Source organism: Rutidosis leptorrhynchoides, chromosome 3 (assembly GCF_046630445.1).
Source record: "Rutidosis leptorrhynchoides isolate AG116_Rl617_1_P2 chromosome 3, CSIRO_AGI_Rlap_v1, whole genome shotgun sequence".
Taxonomy (NCBI): domain Eukaryota; kingdom Viridiplantae; phylum Streptophyta; class Magnoliopsida; order Asterales; family Asteraceae; genus Rutidosis; species Rutidosis leptorrhynchoides.
The window spans coordinates 67,102,021-67,122,294 of record NC_092335.1 but is presented as its reverse complement, the minus strand read 5'-3'; the positions used below and the strand labels follow the sequence as shown (position 1 = coordinate 67,122,294).

Here is a 20,274-nt window from a genome sequence, read left to right as displayed (position 1 = left end):
TACGATTTTAAATACATTATATGAGTATGATTATTCTGTTCTTCTTGCTTCCATTGATTTCATTATTGAATTTACAAATTTGTGGTTGTGATATTGATTAGTTTTTGAGGTAGCACTAAATTAATTGTGTAAACCAAGAATATATTGGCATTTGCTATTGTTAAATTGTTATTGATTTGAGATCCAGGTTAGTACTCATGTTGATATAAAATTATAATTGATCTTGGTGGAGGGATATGGAATATATTTTCATGATTCTGATTCTTTGATATTGTTAAAATGTTAAATTGGCTACTTCAGGTGCTTCGGCTTCAATCATGTGTTTGAATTAAAGGTGGAGAGAACCCTTAGGGGTTTGCAAAAAGTACCCCGTAATGTTATTTTACAGAGGGTTTAGTTTTTATATAACAATGATATCAGTTTACTTTAGACTTATGCTTGCAATTACTCCGTATTATTATTTTTTATATTCATATATATTAAGTTTAGTCTTATGTTGAATTTGTGATATGCTGAATTTTTGGTATGCTTAAGGTGTTTGATTGTTGTTTCACAGGGTTTGAATGGGATGCTTGCTGGGAAGATGGGACTTGGGAAGTTTATTCAAGCAATGCCAATTTTTACTCGGTTGAAATGAGTAAGCTTCCTGAAATTATGTGACATTTCATGTTTTGTTGTATTAACTCTTTGAATGGTTATGTTATGTTGATAATAACTATATATATGCAGTCATCTTTGTTCAAGATATTTATGTTTCTTCAGGCTAAGTTTTACTATAATGTGTTATGTTAAATGTTAATGTTATGGTTCGGGGAGAAGAGTAGAGAATATTAGGTGTTTGTCAAGCAAGGTTTTGTGAAGGGTTAGCGGTTGCAGAATAGTGGGTGTTTACTGTCATAACCCGATCTTAACCATAAGGACGAATACAATAACATATGATTTCATCGCGAGGTATTGACCTCTATATGCGACATTTTTCAAAAATTGCATTCGTTTTTACAATACAAACCATAGCTTTTATTACAAATACAAGGTTTAAACAACTTAATAATGATTATCGTTTAGCGATAATCTTAGACTTACAAACTTTACATGTGATAATAACAATACGACCTTCAACATATTTTACATTACAAATCCTCCGATATGCAGCTTTATTTTTGACACAAATATGCATACTCAAGATCTTGCTTAAATTCAACATGTTGCAGCGGAAGCTTTTAATTATCACCTGAGAATAAACATGCTTAAAACGTCAACATAAAGTTGGTGAGATATAGGTTTAATGCCGGCAGCGTTATAAATATAGACCACAAGATTTCATATATAAACGTTTTAATAAAAATATTCTAAGTTGTTGAGCACTTGATAACCATACTTAACATTTAATCAACGTCGCATATTCCTTTTATTATGAAATCTTACTACACCGTACCAAGTGTAGTCACCGAAACGAAGTACTGTGCAACCGTTGAATACTGGTCGTCCAGTCCGGTTGGGGTTGTCAGGCCCGATAGATCTATCAACAGGATTCTCGTTTACAATACCTCATGTAAATAATAGTTACCAAGTTACAGGGAAGTATGCCAGTGGTACAACTCAACGTAGAATATATATTTTTAATCACTTGTGTCCATAACGTAAATCATAAAATGCATGTATTCTCATCCCGAAATATTTAGAGTTTAAAAGTGGGACTATATACTCACTTTTGCCTTGAAGGTATTTATCACGACTTGGTCTCCGATAGATATCACGAACCTAACCATATATATAATATATCAACATATTTTCTTTTTAAGTAATCGTTACATATATATATATATATATATATATATATATATATATATATATATATATATATATATATATATATATATACATATATATATATATATATATATATATATATATATATATATATACTTTTAATATTTTCTTAGTCCGTAGTTAGCAGTCCGATGTTAGTGGTCCACAATTAGTTGCTCAATAAAATAAATAAAGACCCAATCGTATTCGTATTGATCAGAATTAATCTTGACCCATGGTACCATGTTGTCAAATGACGTGTTGCGTACATAAAGTACCGTGTTGTCAAATGACGTGTTGCGTACAATCATGAGGTCTTATGATTAATCTTCTCGTGTTGTTTACGGGTGGTCCTGAAATATATAAAATCAAATCATAAGTAAATATATATGAAATATCATATTAATTAGAAATATATGATTAATTTAATTTTTCTCCAAATATTTTTGTAACTAAACTAGCTTCGGATACCCGATCTTGTTTTAGTCGTAGTTTCTTCATTACAACTCCGTTTTTGTTGGTTCAACTTGCCACTTCCTTGGATCAAGTCAAATTTTAAGAATATGAACTGAAAATACCTTAGGTTGTATTCAAAATCACAGGTTATAGGTCAAACTTTGGTGAAACTTATGAAAGTGATCATTTTCCATCATAAAAACAACATTTAATGATCATTTTTCTAAAAACACTTACACTTTGAGTTAAACCATAAAAATTTTATGTGTTAACATATTCATAAGAAATATCATTTTTCCAGAACATGAACCTCCAATTCAAAGCTTAAGATGGTTTTTAATTATCCAACCCAAAACAGCCCCCGGTTGCACTCCGACGACGTAGATTCAGTTTTTAAGATGTTCTTTGTAAAACCAAGTTATATCTTGTTAAGTTAGCATATCATTATGATATATTACAGGTCTTGAAGTGTTTTAAAAGTTAAGTTAGAATGATCTATTTAGTTTGCAAACAAGTTTGAAATCATTCAAACTATGTTCTTGTTGTTAAAATTTTACAACACAAAATAAGATAGCTATATAAATATGAATCGAATAAGGTTATGAACAAGGTTACTACCTCAAGTTACTTGGATAAAGTTACTGTAAGAGATGAGAAAAATCCTAGAATCAAAAGAGTGGTGGAGTTGGATTGAAAGGTTGGAAGTAAACTTGTTTACTTGGAAGGATTTTTGAAGTGTTCTTGAATGGATTTTCTTATGATGATTAAGGGTTGTTTTTGAAGCTAGATCTTCATGGTTATTTGCTGAGATTGTGAAGAACACTTAAGGTTCCTAAGAGTGTGTTTTTGGTTAGAGAAAATGTGTAGTAAAAATGAAAATGGAATGGAGTATAAATGGTGGTGAAAAGATGTATAAATTTGTAATATTGTGCAAAAGTCTTGTAATATGCCAAATTGATTAATCATGCATGCTAAGATTCAAAATTGGCTGACTCATGGCTGCTAATAAAGTGATTGTGATGTGTATATACCAATAGTAAATATGTATAGAAGCTGGGTATGATACGAGTACATATACTCTAGGTATACGTGTAGAAATTTTGAGGAAACGGAACGAGAATTCAAATATAGCTATCTTTTGTAAATATACTTATATTGTTTTATGTATATAAGCCCTTTAAAAGTGATTAAATACATATTTATACGATACTTGTATAAGTATTATAGGTTAAAGGTATATATGTCAAATAACGTTACGTATAGTTATCATTTTGAAAACTTAAGTTAGTAGTCTCAAAGTATACTTATAACTTATTGTTATTAGTGCACAATGAGATGTTAAACCATTCTTAGATCATGTTAAATATATATAAATACATATATATACACCAACGTATAATTATCGTTTGTTATATAGTTCGTGATATCATCGGTCAAATTGGACGGTCAAACGTTGTGTAAAACTCTTTTCAAAAACATAAGTCTCAACAATTTAGATTGCTTATCATGTTGGTAAGGTTTAATTTATGTAAATATTAATCTTATAAGTGTAAAACGATCGGAAAAATCCGGGTCGTTACATTTACAAATATTATCTACCTTCTATTTGTACTGATATCTTTAATAGCAGTGACTAGGAAGCTTAATATTACTGCGGTAAGTTTTTCTATCAAAGATGAATAGTGGTTGTTTATGCAAAACAGGAGATTAAATATATTGGTTTAGCTTGCTAGGCATAACTTAATGTTGCTTGCTTTCATTGTAGTAGGTAAACCAGTAACAATGGTTAAGGTATAAGTCACTACCATAGTGAATGTTTAGATTGTCATGTTTGCTTACTTTTTCTGTCTTAAAAGTCTCATGTTTAGTGATAATTAAACTAAATGACTTTAGCATTTACGTTCACTTAATACCAAAAACATATCATTAAACTGTTTCGCTTAAACAAACTCGTGATTCCAAGGGTCATTAAACTAAATGACTTTAGCGTTTACGTTCACTTAATACCTAAAACATATCATTAAACTGTTTCGTTTAAATAAACCCGTGGTTCCACGGGTTATTTCACTAGTAATAATAATATAAGTTCAACTTTTTAGGGGCATAACTGTAAGTTTATGAGACAAAAGTGTACATGGATCAAAAAGTGATAGTGTGAGAATCAACTCCCTATCATAATTTATGAATTAAATTAATTATTTAAATTTATTTTGTTACATATTTTATTTTAATACAAACTATAAATAAGCAAGCTAGAGTCTCAGGTCGTGAATTTTTTTTTTTCAATTATGAGGTTCGAATCTTGTGCTGGTCAGTAACGTTTAAAAATGATAACGGATTAAACCGGTTAAATTTCGTACATCATTTTAATACCTACCCTCCCGAATAGCTTGTGTGTCACTGTCAATCACACACATATTTTTGTAATTATATAAACTGAGATTTTTAATACAACTCTTATTTTACCATATGGCCTTTGGTCTATTGGCATGGAGGTTGGAACAAAATTTGATTTGGTGTAAATGAAAGTGATTAGAAAATAATTATGAAGAAGAGAATGAACTAAATGGAATATGTATTAAACTGATAATCAAAAAATGTTACAATGCTTCTTAAATAGTAGCAAGATAGTGAAAAATGATCATTAAACCACTTATCAAACATTCCATAAATAAAAGGAAATAACTACCCACTAAGAGCACAAGGTGTCCGTATCGATTTTTCAGTGTCAATTTCAGTGTCCATTTTTGACACTGAAATTGACTGACAGTGTGTAAGGTGGAGGTGTCCACAGTGTCGATTTCAGCGTCGATTTCAGTGTCCATTTTTTATTTTTTATTTTTTTTAAATTGAATTTTAAATATTGTATTTAACTAATTTAATATAAAAACAAAATAATTGATTAAAATTCATAAAATAAACTATTACATTAATTAAAATTCATAAAATAAACCATTACATTTATTAAAATTCATAAAATAAACTAATGAGTGTGTGTGTTAAAATGTTAAAATGTAGTGTTATTTATAGTGTAAAAAGGGGGGGGAAAAAAAAAACTAGTTTTTTCAAAATTCAAACAATTGATCAGTTGGAACTCAGCGTCGGATTGTGGAGGTTGGAAATCGACGGCGGGATCGACGCCGTGCCGGTGTCGACCGACCGTCGATCCCGTCATCGATTTTGGGTTGACGCCGAGTGCTCTAATTAAACTACCTAAACAAACTCAAGGAAAATTATTAGATTTATTTTGTCCAGTCATCACCCACCTCTTAGTCCAGGAAGTGACCTCGCAATCCGAGAAGTGGCCTCGTGATTGAGGAAATCTTCATCATGTCCGGGTTCGAATTCTCGCGAACCGCCTAACATTTTTGACAGAGTTGACCTCTCCAACCTTAAGGTTGTGAGAAGGTTGGATGTTCGAATTCTGTAATGGAAAATATGTACAACCGTCTTTTGGATGTGAACCTAACCCTAGTTCAACATAAGAATCCACATTGAATACTTAGGATGTTGATCATTCAATTTAGTAAATTGTATGTTTATGCTATTTTTAGTTGAGTAGTATTTTATTATAATGTTTTTAGTATTAGAAAGATTTACTGGCATAAAAAATTGTTATTTTGCCCATAATCTAGAGCTTTTAATAATTGCTTCAAAAGCAAAACTTACCATGTGCACGCTTGGTATCAAGGTGGTATTTTACTACTGGCAAAAGCCAATGGTAAAGCACAAAAGTTGCCAAGGAAAATAAAAAAGTATAACAATGGGTCAACCAAATCATTAGTTTGCAAAGCAACATGATATGATACACGTCATATCAAAAATAAAAATAAAAATAAAAATAAAAATAAAAATAAAAATAAATAATAAAGGAGTACAATTATAGTATAATATTGAAAGTTATATGAAGAAAAAAACACAAGGAAACAAATGCCAGAAAAATGAATGCTTTATCTTTTCACCCTTTTGACACCAACAGCAAAATGGCTAAATTTAAACACTAATGACACCCCATTTCAATTTCGAGTATATATATGAATATAGATAGATATAGATATGAAAATACACATTCTTGGCATACAAATTGTACATTTTGAAAACCCGCAATACGGGTTTTGAAGACGGTCATTCTTAGTCTCAGCTGATGGTTACCTTACGAGGAAATAGCAAGTGTAGGTCGTTGGCACCATAATCAGAAGATCTGCTTGCAGCAGCATCTTCTAGACGTTTCCATACTGCTTCACGTTTAGATTTGGTTTCTTCCTTTTTAGATTCCTCTTCCTGGAACTTTAACAAGCATTCTTGAAAGAGTTCAGGGTCAGCATCTGAAAAGATTTTTCTAACATTTAAAGTCAAACTTCTGACTGCTTGATTCCAGTGGCTTTTTGTGTTATTTTCTAGAGCAGGTAATATGATTGGCAGGATTACTTTGCGGTTCTGTTTGATTAGATTCTCAATGTGATCATTGTTCCATAAGAACAATGCTCTTTCAGCCACCTACATACACAACAAACAGTCAATTCAAATAAGAGGAAGGTATTCAACAAATTAAACAGATGCAAAAAGAAATTGAGGAGGGAACACGGATGTTGTATTCTATGGAAGAACTAATCATTTTTGGGTCCTAATTATGTGGTGAAAGTATATATAATGATGTTGTTCTTCGTCAATTTCAAGCAATCAAAATGTGACACAGATATTGAATACGAGGGTAATTGGAAACATATATGAAACTTTAGTTTCATGATCAAATGGTCATCCATGCATTTCGAAATCATCATCGTTCATTAGTCCAACCATCTTTTACTACCTTGTACCTGCGAAATGCAAAAAGGTAATACATCCCTGCCAAATTTGATCTATCTGTATAATATGATATATAGATAAAGTTAAAACCTTTGAAGCACGAGATCAGGCATGGTTCATGATTCACTAGACTGTATTTTTAAAAGGCAACACTATTTATTAATTGACAACTATGCCTAGACCTTAGTATAACAAAATATGAAACTTCACGAAACAGGCCTCATCATAAGTTCATAGAGTGTAAGTTTGTGTTTTAAAGCGGATTATCATCATTAATAGTTTAAGTTTGAATTAACATACTCTTATTTACATAATTATAATCAACTTTAAGCAGTGAGATTCATACTAGTTTGGCCGCAGATCCTACCGGAAGCAGTCTCTTTACTACCTGCTAGAGGGATGACTTGCTCTACCCGAGAAAAGACAGTATACACCCCACATATGCGGATAGGGTGGTGTTGTATTCATACTAGCTACAACAAAACAGATACTTTTGGGTAAAATATTTAACTATCTATCCATTCTTTGAACATAAATAAGACTTTTATTCCTTCTCACATGTATCGCTTTTTCACAAGGTGATCCTTTTAATCATATTATATACTATAGTAACTTTGTAGAAAAAACAGAATGTACTCAAACAACCAACTGTCACAACTTCAAAATCCCATAATCACTTTCAAACGCACATCCAAAACCAATAACATGAAGCAGAAACAATACAATAATAAAGCATCAATCGAGGCTCATTACCTGAAAGTGTGAGCTGCTCAAGCAGTGAGAGATCTGGCGAAACAAGGGCACCATACATCGTTGAAACTCTGGAGGCTGAGTTGCTTCCAAAACTTCTTCAAGCTCACTCAAGAACATCACCTCCTTTGAACTGTTTGTAATTGGCCAATACTTCAATAAACCTCTAATAACAGTATCAGCAAGTTTGCAATCTTTTTCAACAAATTGAGTGATGGAGTAAGATAATTGCTGATGGTACATCGGGATGCATTTCGGCTTGTGTAGTGGTATTAATGCCCTAACAAGAAAAAGCTTGTGTTCTTCCTTCAATGGCAAAGCAAAACCATTGATAATACTCCCTAGTATCTCTAAAAGCTCTGCGATTCCATTATGTTTTTCCGTTTCAAAAATGAACCGAAAGAATATGTTGTTGATTGATTTCCTGATAAACGGACGGTGCACCATAAACTTCCCGTACATACGATGAAGTACAAATTTCAAGTACTCACGTTCTCGTGGATCCTCAGAGTCAAACAAATCTAACCACCTTAAAATAAAACCATGATCGATATACCTTTTAGCCATTTTAGCATCCGTTTCAGGTGATGCTACAAACCTTAAAAGAAACTCGTACACTAATTGCAAATGAGGCCACGAAGGATCCATACACGGCTCCTCTTCTTCCCCATCAAACGTTTCCAACATTTTGTTATCACGTGGTTGTGGACTGAGTTTTCGAAATATGTTTACCGACACCATCTTAACTATTTCTTGCATCACGATATCTGAAAACTTCCCATTTGGAGCAGAAGCATAATCAACAAGTTCAACCAAAGTCTGTCTTTTGATCTCCTTTTCTTTCAAATTTTTTGTCGGGTCAGTGAAATCAAACACTACACAACACAAATTCATCTTTCTGATAAACAAATTTTGCTTCTCAGCATTCGGAGCATCTTTAAGGCTAGGCAAAGCCTCGTATGCAGCTGAAACTACTGGAGTTGCACTCAACTTTGAACTCACAGCATTTGAAACATTTGAACCATGGAGACTAGATGTAGGATTTGAAGTATTAGACCGAGTGTGTGCTGCCACATCACTGTTCACTCTTGAACTTGTGGACGTATTCGATGACGAATTAGAGTTCCCTCCACTTCGATTATCAGTCGATTTATGTGACTTCCGGGATGGGATTCTATTAAGGAAATGTTTGATCATTACTTAAATTACAACTTTGAACCTTCAAACACCAAATGCTTATTATAAATATATCAACAAACTGGTTCTCTATCCTCTATGCAACCGCATTATAAAACCACATGCTCTTTAAACCAATCACTACTCAACATCAACATTCAAAACACTAATAATTGATTCTAAACTTTAACTAACCAAACCCTGGATACAAAATTCTCCTGCAAGCAAACAAATTACAGATATGAATTACTTAAACAGATCCAGTAATATGTAGACACACTATGATTCAAAGGTATTACACAATTTTACGCAATAATTTAGTTATTAATTCATTTATCGCAATTGAATAAAGCTGGCTCAATTATACAAAATCTACAACATGATCTGGAAAGCCAATATAGCGTTATTGATCAACAATAGCGTAAAATTAACAGAAAACTGACAGATAAGCGGCTGAATTAAACAAAATTACAGGAAACAGATGAATTAATGAAATGATATGATTACGATACTTACGTGAGGTGTGTTGGTGAGAACAGATAACGGAAAATATCTGATAAGAACAATGAAACAATCAAGTATAGGTGAAGATCTAAAGATCTTTAAGAACACACAGGTTTGCCGTTTCACTATTTTTCCAATAAACGTACTAAAAACCTTTTAGCAACTTACACTAGAAAATTCAGTACGGAACAATTTATTTATACTCATACATAAAATACACGAGCAATCATCAACCAGATCAGCTTAAATTTTACAGACAAAAGGTTGAAAACCCTAGACCAGAGAGGAGAAAAAATACAGACAAAAATAATGAGAGAATTAAAATTAAAATTAAAATTAAAAGAATTAATTTAACAGCTCTTCTTTGTATTTCTTTGACTATTGACTAATTTCATTCTTACCCCTTAAGTTCCTTCCTTCTTTATTCGGACACCAAACTTTCCTTCCTTGTTTAACATTGGGTCTAAGCGAGCCAAGTCGCGCGCATAGGCTCTCTCATTTAAAATCAAATAGCTCGAGTCTAAATCGTTTCAGGTCTAAATCGTTTCAAATTTGGTATCAATTTCTCGAGTCGACTCATTTGATATTAAATCATAATAAGTTCAGCTCAGACTCGCATTATTTCATAACTTCACACTCTCGCATTTCTTTCAACCACGTAGTTCAGGGAGGACCTCATCTGCAGACTTGGACTCATTGTAGGCCGTTGGACTCGAATTGTGTAGTTGACAGCTTGGAAATCTTTCTAGTCTCATTATTGTTAGTTATTGGTTTGATTGTGGTGATTTGTCGAGGTAGTTTGATTTTTTTGGTCATGATTTTTGTTTGGATGTTTCGTGAGTTTTGGTTGTATAGTTTTTGGTTTCAAATGTGTGGTTTTTTCATAAATTAGTTGTATTTCCTAGCTTCGTGCTAGTTGTATTTCATTCCTTATCTGTAAAATTCTTGCCTTAAAAAATTGATATTTTGAACATGACATATATGTAACTTGATAATTTATCATGTCAGTGAAGTTTGTAGACTTCGAAAGTTTATAGTGAACGCGAGGAAATAATGAAACAAAGAAGCAAACTGTCATCCAAAGTTTTTAGAATAACTGCATTTTTAATATCTGATACTGTGGAACTAAAATCGCAAATAATCAATTTCTTACCAAACAGTAAAAATACAATATTCACGCGATAATCTAAAAATCACCTTCATAACGCAATCCAAAAAACACACAATCTCACAGACAACGTAAACTGATGACTAATGTGTGAATCATATCAGCTCTAGCCCCAGATCCAACAAAGACGGATGTGAGACTTAATCTATAACCCATTAGACACCAATACTATCAGAATGCAGTTATCATCATCTGTGGACCAAATTGTGTAGTTGCAGGATCTTAGCATTACCGAGTTCAGCGAATCAATGATAGCTAGAAGCGAGCCAAACAAACAAACAAACACCATGTATATCCAAATGATTAGAGAGAACAATATCACATCCAAACCTAATACCGATTATGGAAACTAAATCATCTTTATGAAGAATACAACATCAGCAACCTCTTAGAATCCGTTATCAATCATTAAAGTTCCATCAAGGCCGTTTCGGTTTCTGAGAGAGGTGCTGCAAATACAAATAGTAGCAAAATGACACAACAAAACATTTTAACAAGTGTAAAAAATACGCACCCAGAAAAACAAACAAGGTTAGGCAAGCATAGTACACATTTTTAACAAGTGTGAAAAATACCAAATTATGGATACAATATGAAATCAAATTTCATTAGCAGAAAGAATTGCAACGCATTACATGCGAAACACGTTTGTGTCCATTACTTTATAATTATACTTTGTGTTACAAGAACCACGTTATTACCATAATAATCTGATCTTTTTAATAATAATAATAAAAAAAAATAGTTAGATGAGTGTATGCATTAAAGAAACGCAATTTGGACTTCAACTCATTTCCTCTTCAGCTAATTGTTTGACCCATTAAAGATAAAGCATAATCCAAATTATTAGTTGCAATTGTTACCTCTATATTCAATTGATATAAGGATCTCTTATGTGATTTTAGTAATGGCCAATATGGCGTTTACATATCGAACAACATACACGGGATATATAGAACATATAAACTTTTTCAGGAAAAAAAAACATACCGAGCAAGTCCTCAAAGGTCTCTGCCGACAGAGATGAATCCATGAGAAAAGGGGGCGAAAAGACTTGGTCATGAGTTTCCTCCACATCATAGAACGACAATCGTCCCTCAGAATCGGCATAATTTGAAGCAACAGCAGACACAAAACCACTAACTCCATCATACTCGTTCACCATATCGAGGTTACTGGATGTGTCGAGTGATTCATTATATTTCATCACATCCGAAACACGATTATCCACCAAAGAATTGTTTAATTCAGATGCAAACAACTGTTTACTTCTCAAAGAAGGTGGTTTCTTTTCTGGGCCCACACGTGAAAACCCAGTTCCTGAAAGAGGAACGAAGAAATGTTCAGAGCCATCATCAGATTGACTATCTTGTGATTGGCCTGTATTGCTGGGTCGTGTTGACAAAGCTGATTCTCTCACAGATTTCTTCAAGTTACGAATATAATCATTCCCATTATCTGCAAAAAGTGAAATACGGAGTTACAAATTACAATTTACAAACTAAAGCTTAAAGCTTTAATATAAATGAAAAGGGGACAGAACCATTTTTGACCTGTGTGTGGTGTATTTACTTGGCTATTTGATACAGTTTGTTCATGAGACGCGTTTTCGGTCACAATGTTGGTATGAACTTGAGCCTGTCTCTTGTAGAAGTTCCCACTTTTTGCAGTTGAATTTGGAGTTAAACTAAATAAAGGTGGTAGCTTTAAGGTAGCGGGGCTAGAGGAAACTTTATCAATATGAGTAGTTGATAGTCTTGAAGTAACATCCATGATCTCATCACTGCTACTTTCCTAGACATAAAATGTGCAATTTTAATCTCAATACTTGTAAAAACATTTAGAACATTGACTAATGTAAAAAAAAAGAAAAAAATAAATATAATCTGCAAAAAATTGATACCATCGTCCTTCCAGTGCTTTGTGCTTGAATAGGTGATGTAGATCTAGCATGGTGATTTGTCATTTGAGGAAGATTAGCGGATATACTGTTGACTTCCTCACTCAGCTCTGATATTGAATTCTGTATTGCTGGGGCTACACCTTTTAACTGATTAACAAGCACCTGCACACAAAAAATGTGAAGAGGAAACATTTTTATTCATTTACTGCAGCTAGAAGCCATAGAGCAATCACATAAACAGAGTCAAACAACATGAAAACTCTGTAGTAAATATGTACTGTAATGTAATAAATACTCTGTAGTCCATAATTTTCAAATTTAAGAAGTACTGGTTTTGCATTAAGATACCTGTATACTAGCTAGATGTTGTCGATGTTCTGCAAGTGTTGTAGCTAACGATTCAGCATGACCACTTGTACCACCTTCATTTGCACTTCGTAGAAGATCAGGACCTTCACCATCATTTGCTTTTGCCTACAATCAAGTCAGGCATTATAGTATCATAAAGTTACCACCAGGTCTTAAATCGTACTACAGGTACCAATGTAGTTACTTTGGCCCATTTTACATTTTTTTTGTGTCCATGATTGAGTTGTGCACGGTAACATTAAGAATTAAGAATAAATAACAATAAGTCAATAAAAAAACTTAGAATGCTTAATTTGTTTAATGTGATATACCAGGTGGAGTGACTGTTTATGTATACGCTGTAGGGCATGAGTCCAGCGCCTCAAAACTTCAGCTATATCAACTGTCGGCTGCTGACCTCTTCCACTTCGATCATCAGATTGGTCCTTGTCTGGATCGCCGTTAGAAGCTTGAGTACTTTCATCCATGGCTGCAAGAAGAGATGATCCAGATATACGGTATCTGACAACCAAACATGGCAAGAATATGAACGAATGCAACAAACAGAACTTAAAAGCAATGGCATATAAGAACTGACATCAGGTATAACTACCTATGCTCCCGATGTGCTATCAGGTCCTCGATAGGGCCTGAGGCAAGAACTTCGTGCTGACCTGCATCAGAACATATAACCCAAATTAAAAATAAAATAAAAACCATGGACACTATAAGGTTGGAAGGCAGTAAAAAAGATATTTCTATAGTTCTATACCAATACTTCTATGAAATAACCCTGGGATACTTTCTTCATTGTACATGGTATAACTTAGCTAGACTCAAATGACTACATCAGCATTTATTCTTCGCACCACTACTACATAGATTAATGTTTAACCGGAATGAAACATACATATATATGGTTTATAGGGCTACATATATGTAGCAAATCAATTACTTTCACCTACAGGTCTCCTCATGGGACAATGGCATAAGGCATACAGGTAGTACTCAAAGTGTAGCTAAAATATTCACATTAAGCTTTATTCTAACCCTTTTAAAAAACTTTTCAAAAAAAAAAAAAAAGCTTTATTCTGACCAGAAATACACATGTGATAACAGACAAGACGGCTATACACCTGAAAATACTTTCAAGAGTCTAAGGCACAATAAAAGGCAACAAAGGATGAAGTGATGATTAACTATCCAACTAACACTAACCTCTGTAGCATTAAATTGTTACTTTATAAGTAGAGTCTATATAAATTCTGACTCCATGTACAAAGTGATAACAAAAGCCGCATCAGATTGATAATGTAACTACCAATTAAACAAAAATCAATTAAAGATTGACAAAATAGAAAAAGTAAGAAAACCGTGAGATGTTTTCACTTACTTTTGCGTGATAATAAAGAATCCCACAAACGAGTAGCTCTCTGAACTAAATGTGAGTTCTGACTCGAACTAGAAACTAGTTCATCCCATGGTTCACCTTCCATCTTCACTTTGTTCCGCAAGTCATGTAGCTTCTCCAACTCTTGCTGTAGATATGCCTGAGATTCAAAAGTTTCAAACAAAGGGAAAATGTATGTGTTACCCAAACACAACTTGATCTTTAAAAACTATTTAGCCCTGAACTCAGACTGTCACAAGTACCTCTTCAGCACAAAGACCACGATACTCTGCTGTCATTTCATGAGCCAAATTCGACCACGTAGCCTGTCTCTGGACTGCTGTCTCGGCATTTTTAAGAAACCTTCTTCTCTCTAGAGCTATTCTAGCCTGTTCAATAAAGGAAACAAATTTACTTAAGTCATTGCTTCTCTTTAAGGGAAAAAAATGCTTTTGCTCTGTCTATTTTTATATGATAAGAACAAAAATGCAAGTACAATCTACCTTTGTTACAGGAAGAAGAGTAGCTGCATGTGAGAAAGCCACATCAGTCAGCGAAGCAGGTAATGGATTTGAGACTACATCTGCAGTATACGTTCGTCTATGAACTTCTCTCAAAGCATGCAACGAAAGTTGCCACAATAGTTCCACAAATCTGCATATCAAACAATCATCATCTATAATCTAATTAACTAGATTAATTCCAATAACTGTCAAATTCCAACTTTAAAAAAGGTATAAGCTGCAATAGATACTCATCAAATTCCAAATCTTCAATTCAAACTTAAATCTATAATTAATCAACCTCGGTCCACAACATGTAGCCAGAGATGAAACCCTGGAATTACTTCTCGGAAGTGCCCCTTGTGATTCAAGCTCACTTATAATACTTTGTACAACCTAACAATAAAACAAAATGTTCAATAATTAACATCAAAACCTGATCTTATACATTAACGAAAAATTAAAAAAAAAAATGCACTATAGATAACAATAACACACCTTTCTGAAATCACGAGATTGAGTAGAATCAAAAATCGGCCAAACTTTATCAAAATCCTGCGAGATCGATCTGGATGTTAGATATGACAATAAAAAGTAACTAATCGTGATTGTAATTAGAAATGTGATTAGATTAGATTAGAAAGTGAAATTAGGCGTACTTTAGGACCTCTGAGAGAGGATAATATAAAGTATAGAAGCTGTTCACCCAATTTAGGGTTAGAGTGACGAAATAACCCGACCCGAGGTGTACCGTTATTTGCTCCGACACCAATAATTGACGGATCAAGCCCTAATAATAAACAATTTGTGTACATCGCACTCTCTAATTCTGTTTCTCTTTCCTTTTCTCGGTCCATCGTCATCAACCATGCGCTATATTATAGATATACAGCTAGAAGGATAGATATAGAAATAGGTATATACACATACACAAACTGTTAGTAACTCTTAATAGTTTTTGTTCATCTTCTTCTATTTTATGTGTATGTAACTATGTCTGTATCTCTCTCAATTGGATTTTTGTTTAAGAAGCTTTAGTTGCAAACAGGTCCTTTGTAATTGGAGAATGTTACTAACAGGTTCTTTGTAATTAGAAAATGTTACAAAAAGGTCCTTGGTTTTTGAGTGCTTTTGAAATTTGAAATGTTAATGGTGGGACCGGTTTGTTACATAATGGTTGTCACGATTGTTTATTCCGGACGGGGAGAATTTGAGATGTAGTAGTGTTTGGTCTAACATGCGCCTAAGGTGTAGTGTAAGTGGTTGGTGCCGGCCACCATTGAGTTTTCGAATAGACAGTGTTTTGGGCCTTTTGGGCCAGATAAGGGGTTCATTGTCTATGGCTGCTGGGCTGCGTATACATCCATTCGAGTGTAAATTCATAATTAGGGTGCGTTTGTTTGACTCTTACTGAAATGGTTCAGCACTGAATACTGAACCATTCAGCATTCAGTGCGTTTGTTTCTGACCTCTGAATGACAAATGGTGCTGAATGGTTCATAATTCAACTCTGAATCATTCAGAGATGAAACACTCTCTTAACCATTAAGAGCCTAACTTATCTATAATATTCTACTCAAATCATATCCTGACCACCTAACTAACAAGTATATTGAATTTTTTATTAATGTCACATGCTAATAAGGTAGGTTTAGTCAGTCCATATCGTTCATTCTAAATGATTATCAAACAGCTTATTTTCATTCAGAGCAAACCTTATTCAGAGGCTCTAGACCATTCAGATTCTGAATCATTCAGCACTAAATCATTCAGTTTTATCAAACGCTTAGATTGATATGGATTTACCAAGGATCAAACTTGAGACGTGTAGTTTCAATATGAGTCCTAATAACCACTGGTATGCTTAAATGGTTAAACTACCTAGGGCTTTATAACTTTTCGAGTTTTGCAATAAAACTTACTTAACATTTGAATCTAACGAGGGAATAAATCGCCGATGATGGTGGCGACGTTGGCGAGGGAAGAAGTCGTTAGAAGGATGTAGATGGCGGTGGTGGACAAATTGGAAGGGGTAGGAAGGTGGAGTAATAGATATCATGTGGGCAGAAAAGATGAAAATACTTTTTAGGCAATATAATCTATATACTTATATAAAAAAGAGATTTTTTTAGCTTATTTGTCAACAAAACCGATTTTTAAGGAATTAATGACATTTGTAATTTACACTTGTCATTATCAACAGCTTTATTAAATAATTGAGTTGATAGACAAATTTATTTATTTATTAAATAATTAAATTAAATTAGTTACTACGTAAGTTAATAAGGGATATCACCTGAAGCTTCATAACTCAATCCCTTTTTTATTCAAAGGATGCAATCAAGTTTTATCCTAAAATAACGCATCCAAATTAAAAAGTACGAATCAGTTACGATAATTAAAAACGACAATCTTATCTCCAACCCTTTGTTCTCTGGAAAAATTCAAGCGGCGATGATCTTATCTTCAACATCAAACAAGCGTAACACAAATTTAAGCCTAACAGATTGGCAGGTTATTTTCTTGCATTTTTCAATTGATTGATTTTATAAATATTTTTCATATCATGTTTATTTGATTTACTAATTATGGTTGCTTTCTTTAATTTTATAAATAAAAAGTCTTGCAATATTTGTAGACTTACTTCATTGGTGACCACCACAAACAACTTCATCCTTCAATATGTACCGTACTCATTTAAATTTTATTAATATTAATTGGTTGTTAAATTTATTGATATTCTGATGATATTAAGAGAATGGTCAAATTGACTACAGTCTTGCAGAACTAAACGACTTCATTAGATAATGTTATTATGTTAAGGATTCAATTATATTGTTCAAAATGTATGAGATGCTCATAATATGTTCTTCATTTGTTTTTGTTGTTAATTATAGGATGAATATAGTTTGTGTGGTGGCCAAATAGATGATACTTCTATTACTACAAAATTACATGTTTCATACAGTCATTCACTATATCAGCGTGCAGGTCCTTAGTAGGAGTAAGAACTAATTAAAAAAGGTTCTTGAGCAGCCGTGCAAACGCACGGGCTCAAAACCTAGTAATGTTATGAACAGTAAAATCTTATTCTCTAATGATATAATTTAAATGACTATATATTATTATATATTCACGGTGAGATGATAATTAGTTATTATTATTATTTCTCAGAACTATATGAATAATTGTTTGGCGATATTATTTATTTTTAGGTAACATTCCATTTCCATGAATGTATACCATGTGACAACATTGATTATTTAACTTTCGTTTCAGATGATTTGTTATAACGTGCATGAAACCACATAAACTAAACAACCTTTTACGTCAAAATTTAAACAAATGCTTGTTAATTATATGTACGAGTAGATAACAGGATATTCTAGACGTACATTAAATGATTCTTACGAACAAATTTGTATAAAATATATGATATATCATATATGGCATATAGAATCAAACAATCACTCTTTTTTTCTTCTCTTTGACATTTATCTTTCATCATCATATTACGACTAATCTTTTTTTGTAAAGGTTATCTACTTATCTAGAATATATTTTGTAAACATGGTAATTTTATGTAGATAATACGCACTTGATATATAAGTATAGTCTATGAGATACTCAATAGAGCATCTAAAGATCATGTTTTTATTACATTGTGTAACACGTTATAGTATTACAAATATATCGTAAATACTTCCGCGGCAACGTGCGACCTTAATCCCACTCGTTTATATTCAGTTTTAGGATTTCAATATGTCTTAACTCTTAACATTTACCCTAAAAAAATTTGTACAAATATAAATTAAGGTGAATTTTAAACGTAGCCTTTAATTATGATTGCGTTTAAATATACCATATTTAGATTTATAAACTTTGTTGAATTAAGAAATATAAGTATTCATTTTTAATCTATTTTTCTTATATAGTTTTATTATAAATGTTTTTTAATGATAGTTGTGAGTTATAAGAACGAAATTAAATTATAAGGAGTATATTGTATATTTACAGTCACGTTTATCATTTTTCATAAATTAGTTGTAATAATTAAGCATTTTGTGAAACTAATGCTATGTATTTACTTACCCAATGTAATATACCCACCTATTATAATATGAAAATTGTTATAATTCAGTAGGCTTATAACTACCTTTAGTGGTCTGATTTTTTGCTATAGAATACTAATTAAAGAAAATAGAGAATATGAAAGAAGTATATGTGAGAATTATATTAAGAATTGTATCTCTGCACTCTTATCTCTGCACCACACACACATATATATATACTACATAATTATCACTGTACAATATTTGAATATTAATATATATGTCATCCATATTTGACTATACTGTTCAACAAAATTGTCTATACATTGCATGTAATTTTCATAACACTCCCCCTTGGATAGCAATTTTGTTTTGTTGGAGATCAACAGTAAGTTACTGCCTCGTTAAAAACCTTGCTAAAGAAAACTCAGTGGGAAAAAACTTTAGCTAAGGGCAAAAGAGTGCAGCATGGAGTTGACTCCCCCTCAAGTAGACATCGCTTCAGCTGTTACATCTTTTGAACATATCTCATGTCAATGTTATGAACGTTTGTTCTGAAAATAGCAGTTGAAAGTGATTTCGTGAAAAGATCAGCGGAGTTTTTGCTGGATTGCACATACCTCATTTCAATATGGTTGTCCTTAATGAGATTTTGAGTGTATGAGAAGAATCTATGAGGTATGTGTTTTGTTCGGTCACTTTTGATATACCCTTCTTTCATCTGTGCTATGCAAGCTGCATTATCTTCATAGATAGTTGTTGGACTTTTATCGCGTTCTAGTCCACAAGAATCAGTAATGAATTGTGTCATTGATCTCAACCAAAAACATTCCCGAGTAGCTTCATGTAATGCAATCACTTCGGCATGATTTGATGATGTTGCAACAAGTGTTTGTTTTTGAGAACGCCATGATATTGCGGTACCTCCATTTAGGAATACATATCCATTTTGAGATTTAGCTTTATGTGGATCAGATAAATAACCTGCATCGGCATAAACAACCAAATCTTGTTTTGATTCGTTAGAATAAAATAATCCTAAATCAGTAGTTCCTCGAAGGTATCGAAATATGTGTTTGATTCCATTCCAGTGTCTTTTGGTAGGAGCTGAGCTGAACCTTGCCAACAAATTAACTGCAAAAGAAATGTCAGGTCTTATACAATTTGTAATATACATAAGAGCTCCAATTGCACTAAGATATGGTACTTCTGGTCCCAGGATATCTTCATGATCTTCACAGGGACTAAATGGATCAGTGTCAACATTAAGTGATCTAACAACCATAGGAGTACTTAATGGTTTTGCCTTGTCCATATTGAAACGTTTTTAAAATCTTTTCAGTATATGTTGTTTGATGTACAAGTAAACCATTAGGCATATGCTCAATTTGTAAACCAAGGCAATACTT

At 32.8% G+C, this 20,274-nt stretch overlaps 2 protein-coding genes across 2 annotated transcripts; both read right to left on the bottom strand.

Annotated features, from left to right (window-relative positions):
• Positions 1 to 6,229: 6,229 nt before the first annotated feature.
• Positions 6,230 to 9,782, bottom strand: LOC139896264 (serine/threonine protein phosphatase 2A 57 kDa regulatory subunit B' theta isoform-like). Its single transcript, XM_071878861.1, has 3 exons — positions 9,514 to 9,782; positions 7,825 to 9,215; positions 6,230 to 6,762 (listed from the first exon to the last, which is right to left on the bottom strand). Exons 2-3 carry the CDS (start codon positions 9,016 to 9,018, stop codon positions 6,403 to 6,405), a joined length of 1,554 nt encoding a protein of 517 aa, XP_071734962.1. The 5' UTR covers positions 9,019 to 9,215; positions 9,514 to 9,782; the 3' UTR covers positions 6,230 to 6,402.
• Positions 9,783 to 10,632: 850 nt separating this feature from the next.
• Positions 10,633 to 15,694, bottom strand: LOC139896263 (AUGMIN subunit 6). The gene is made up of 13 exons (XM_071878860.1): positions 15,473 to 15,694; positions 15,312 to 15,368; positions 15,115 to 15,209; positions 14,814 to 14,964; positions 14,574 to 14,699; positions 14,314 to 14,470; positions 13,534 to 13,594; positions 13,253 to 13,442; positions 12,921 to 13,046; positions 12,573 to 12,734; positions 12,223 to 12,463; positions 11,660 to 12,127; positions 10,633 to 11,118 (listed from the first exon to the last, which is right to left on the bottom strand). Exons 1-13 carry the CDS (start codon positions 15,674 to 15,676, stop codon positions 11,078 to 11,080), a joined length of 2,079 nt encoding a protein of 692 aa, XP_071734961.1. The 5' UTR covers positions 15,677 to 15,694; the 3' UTR covers positions 10,633 to 11,077.
• Positions 15,695 to 20,274: the final 4,580 nt, after the last annotated feature.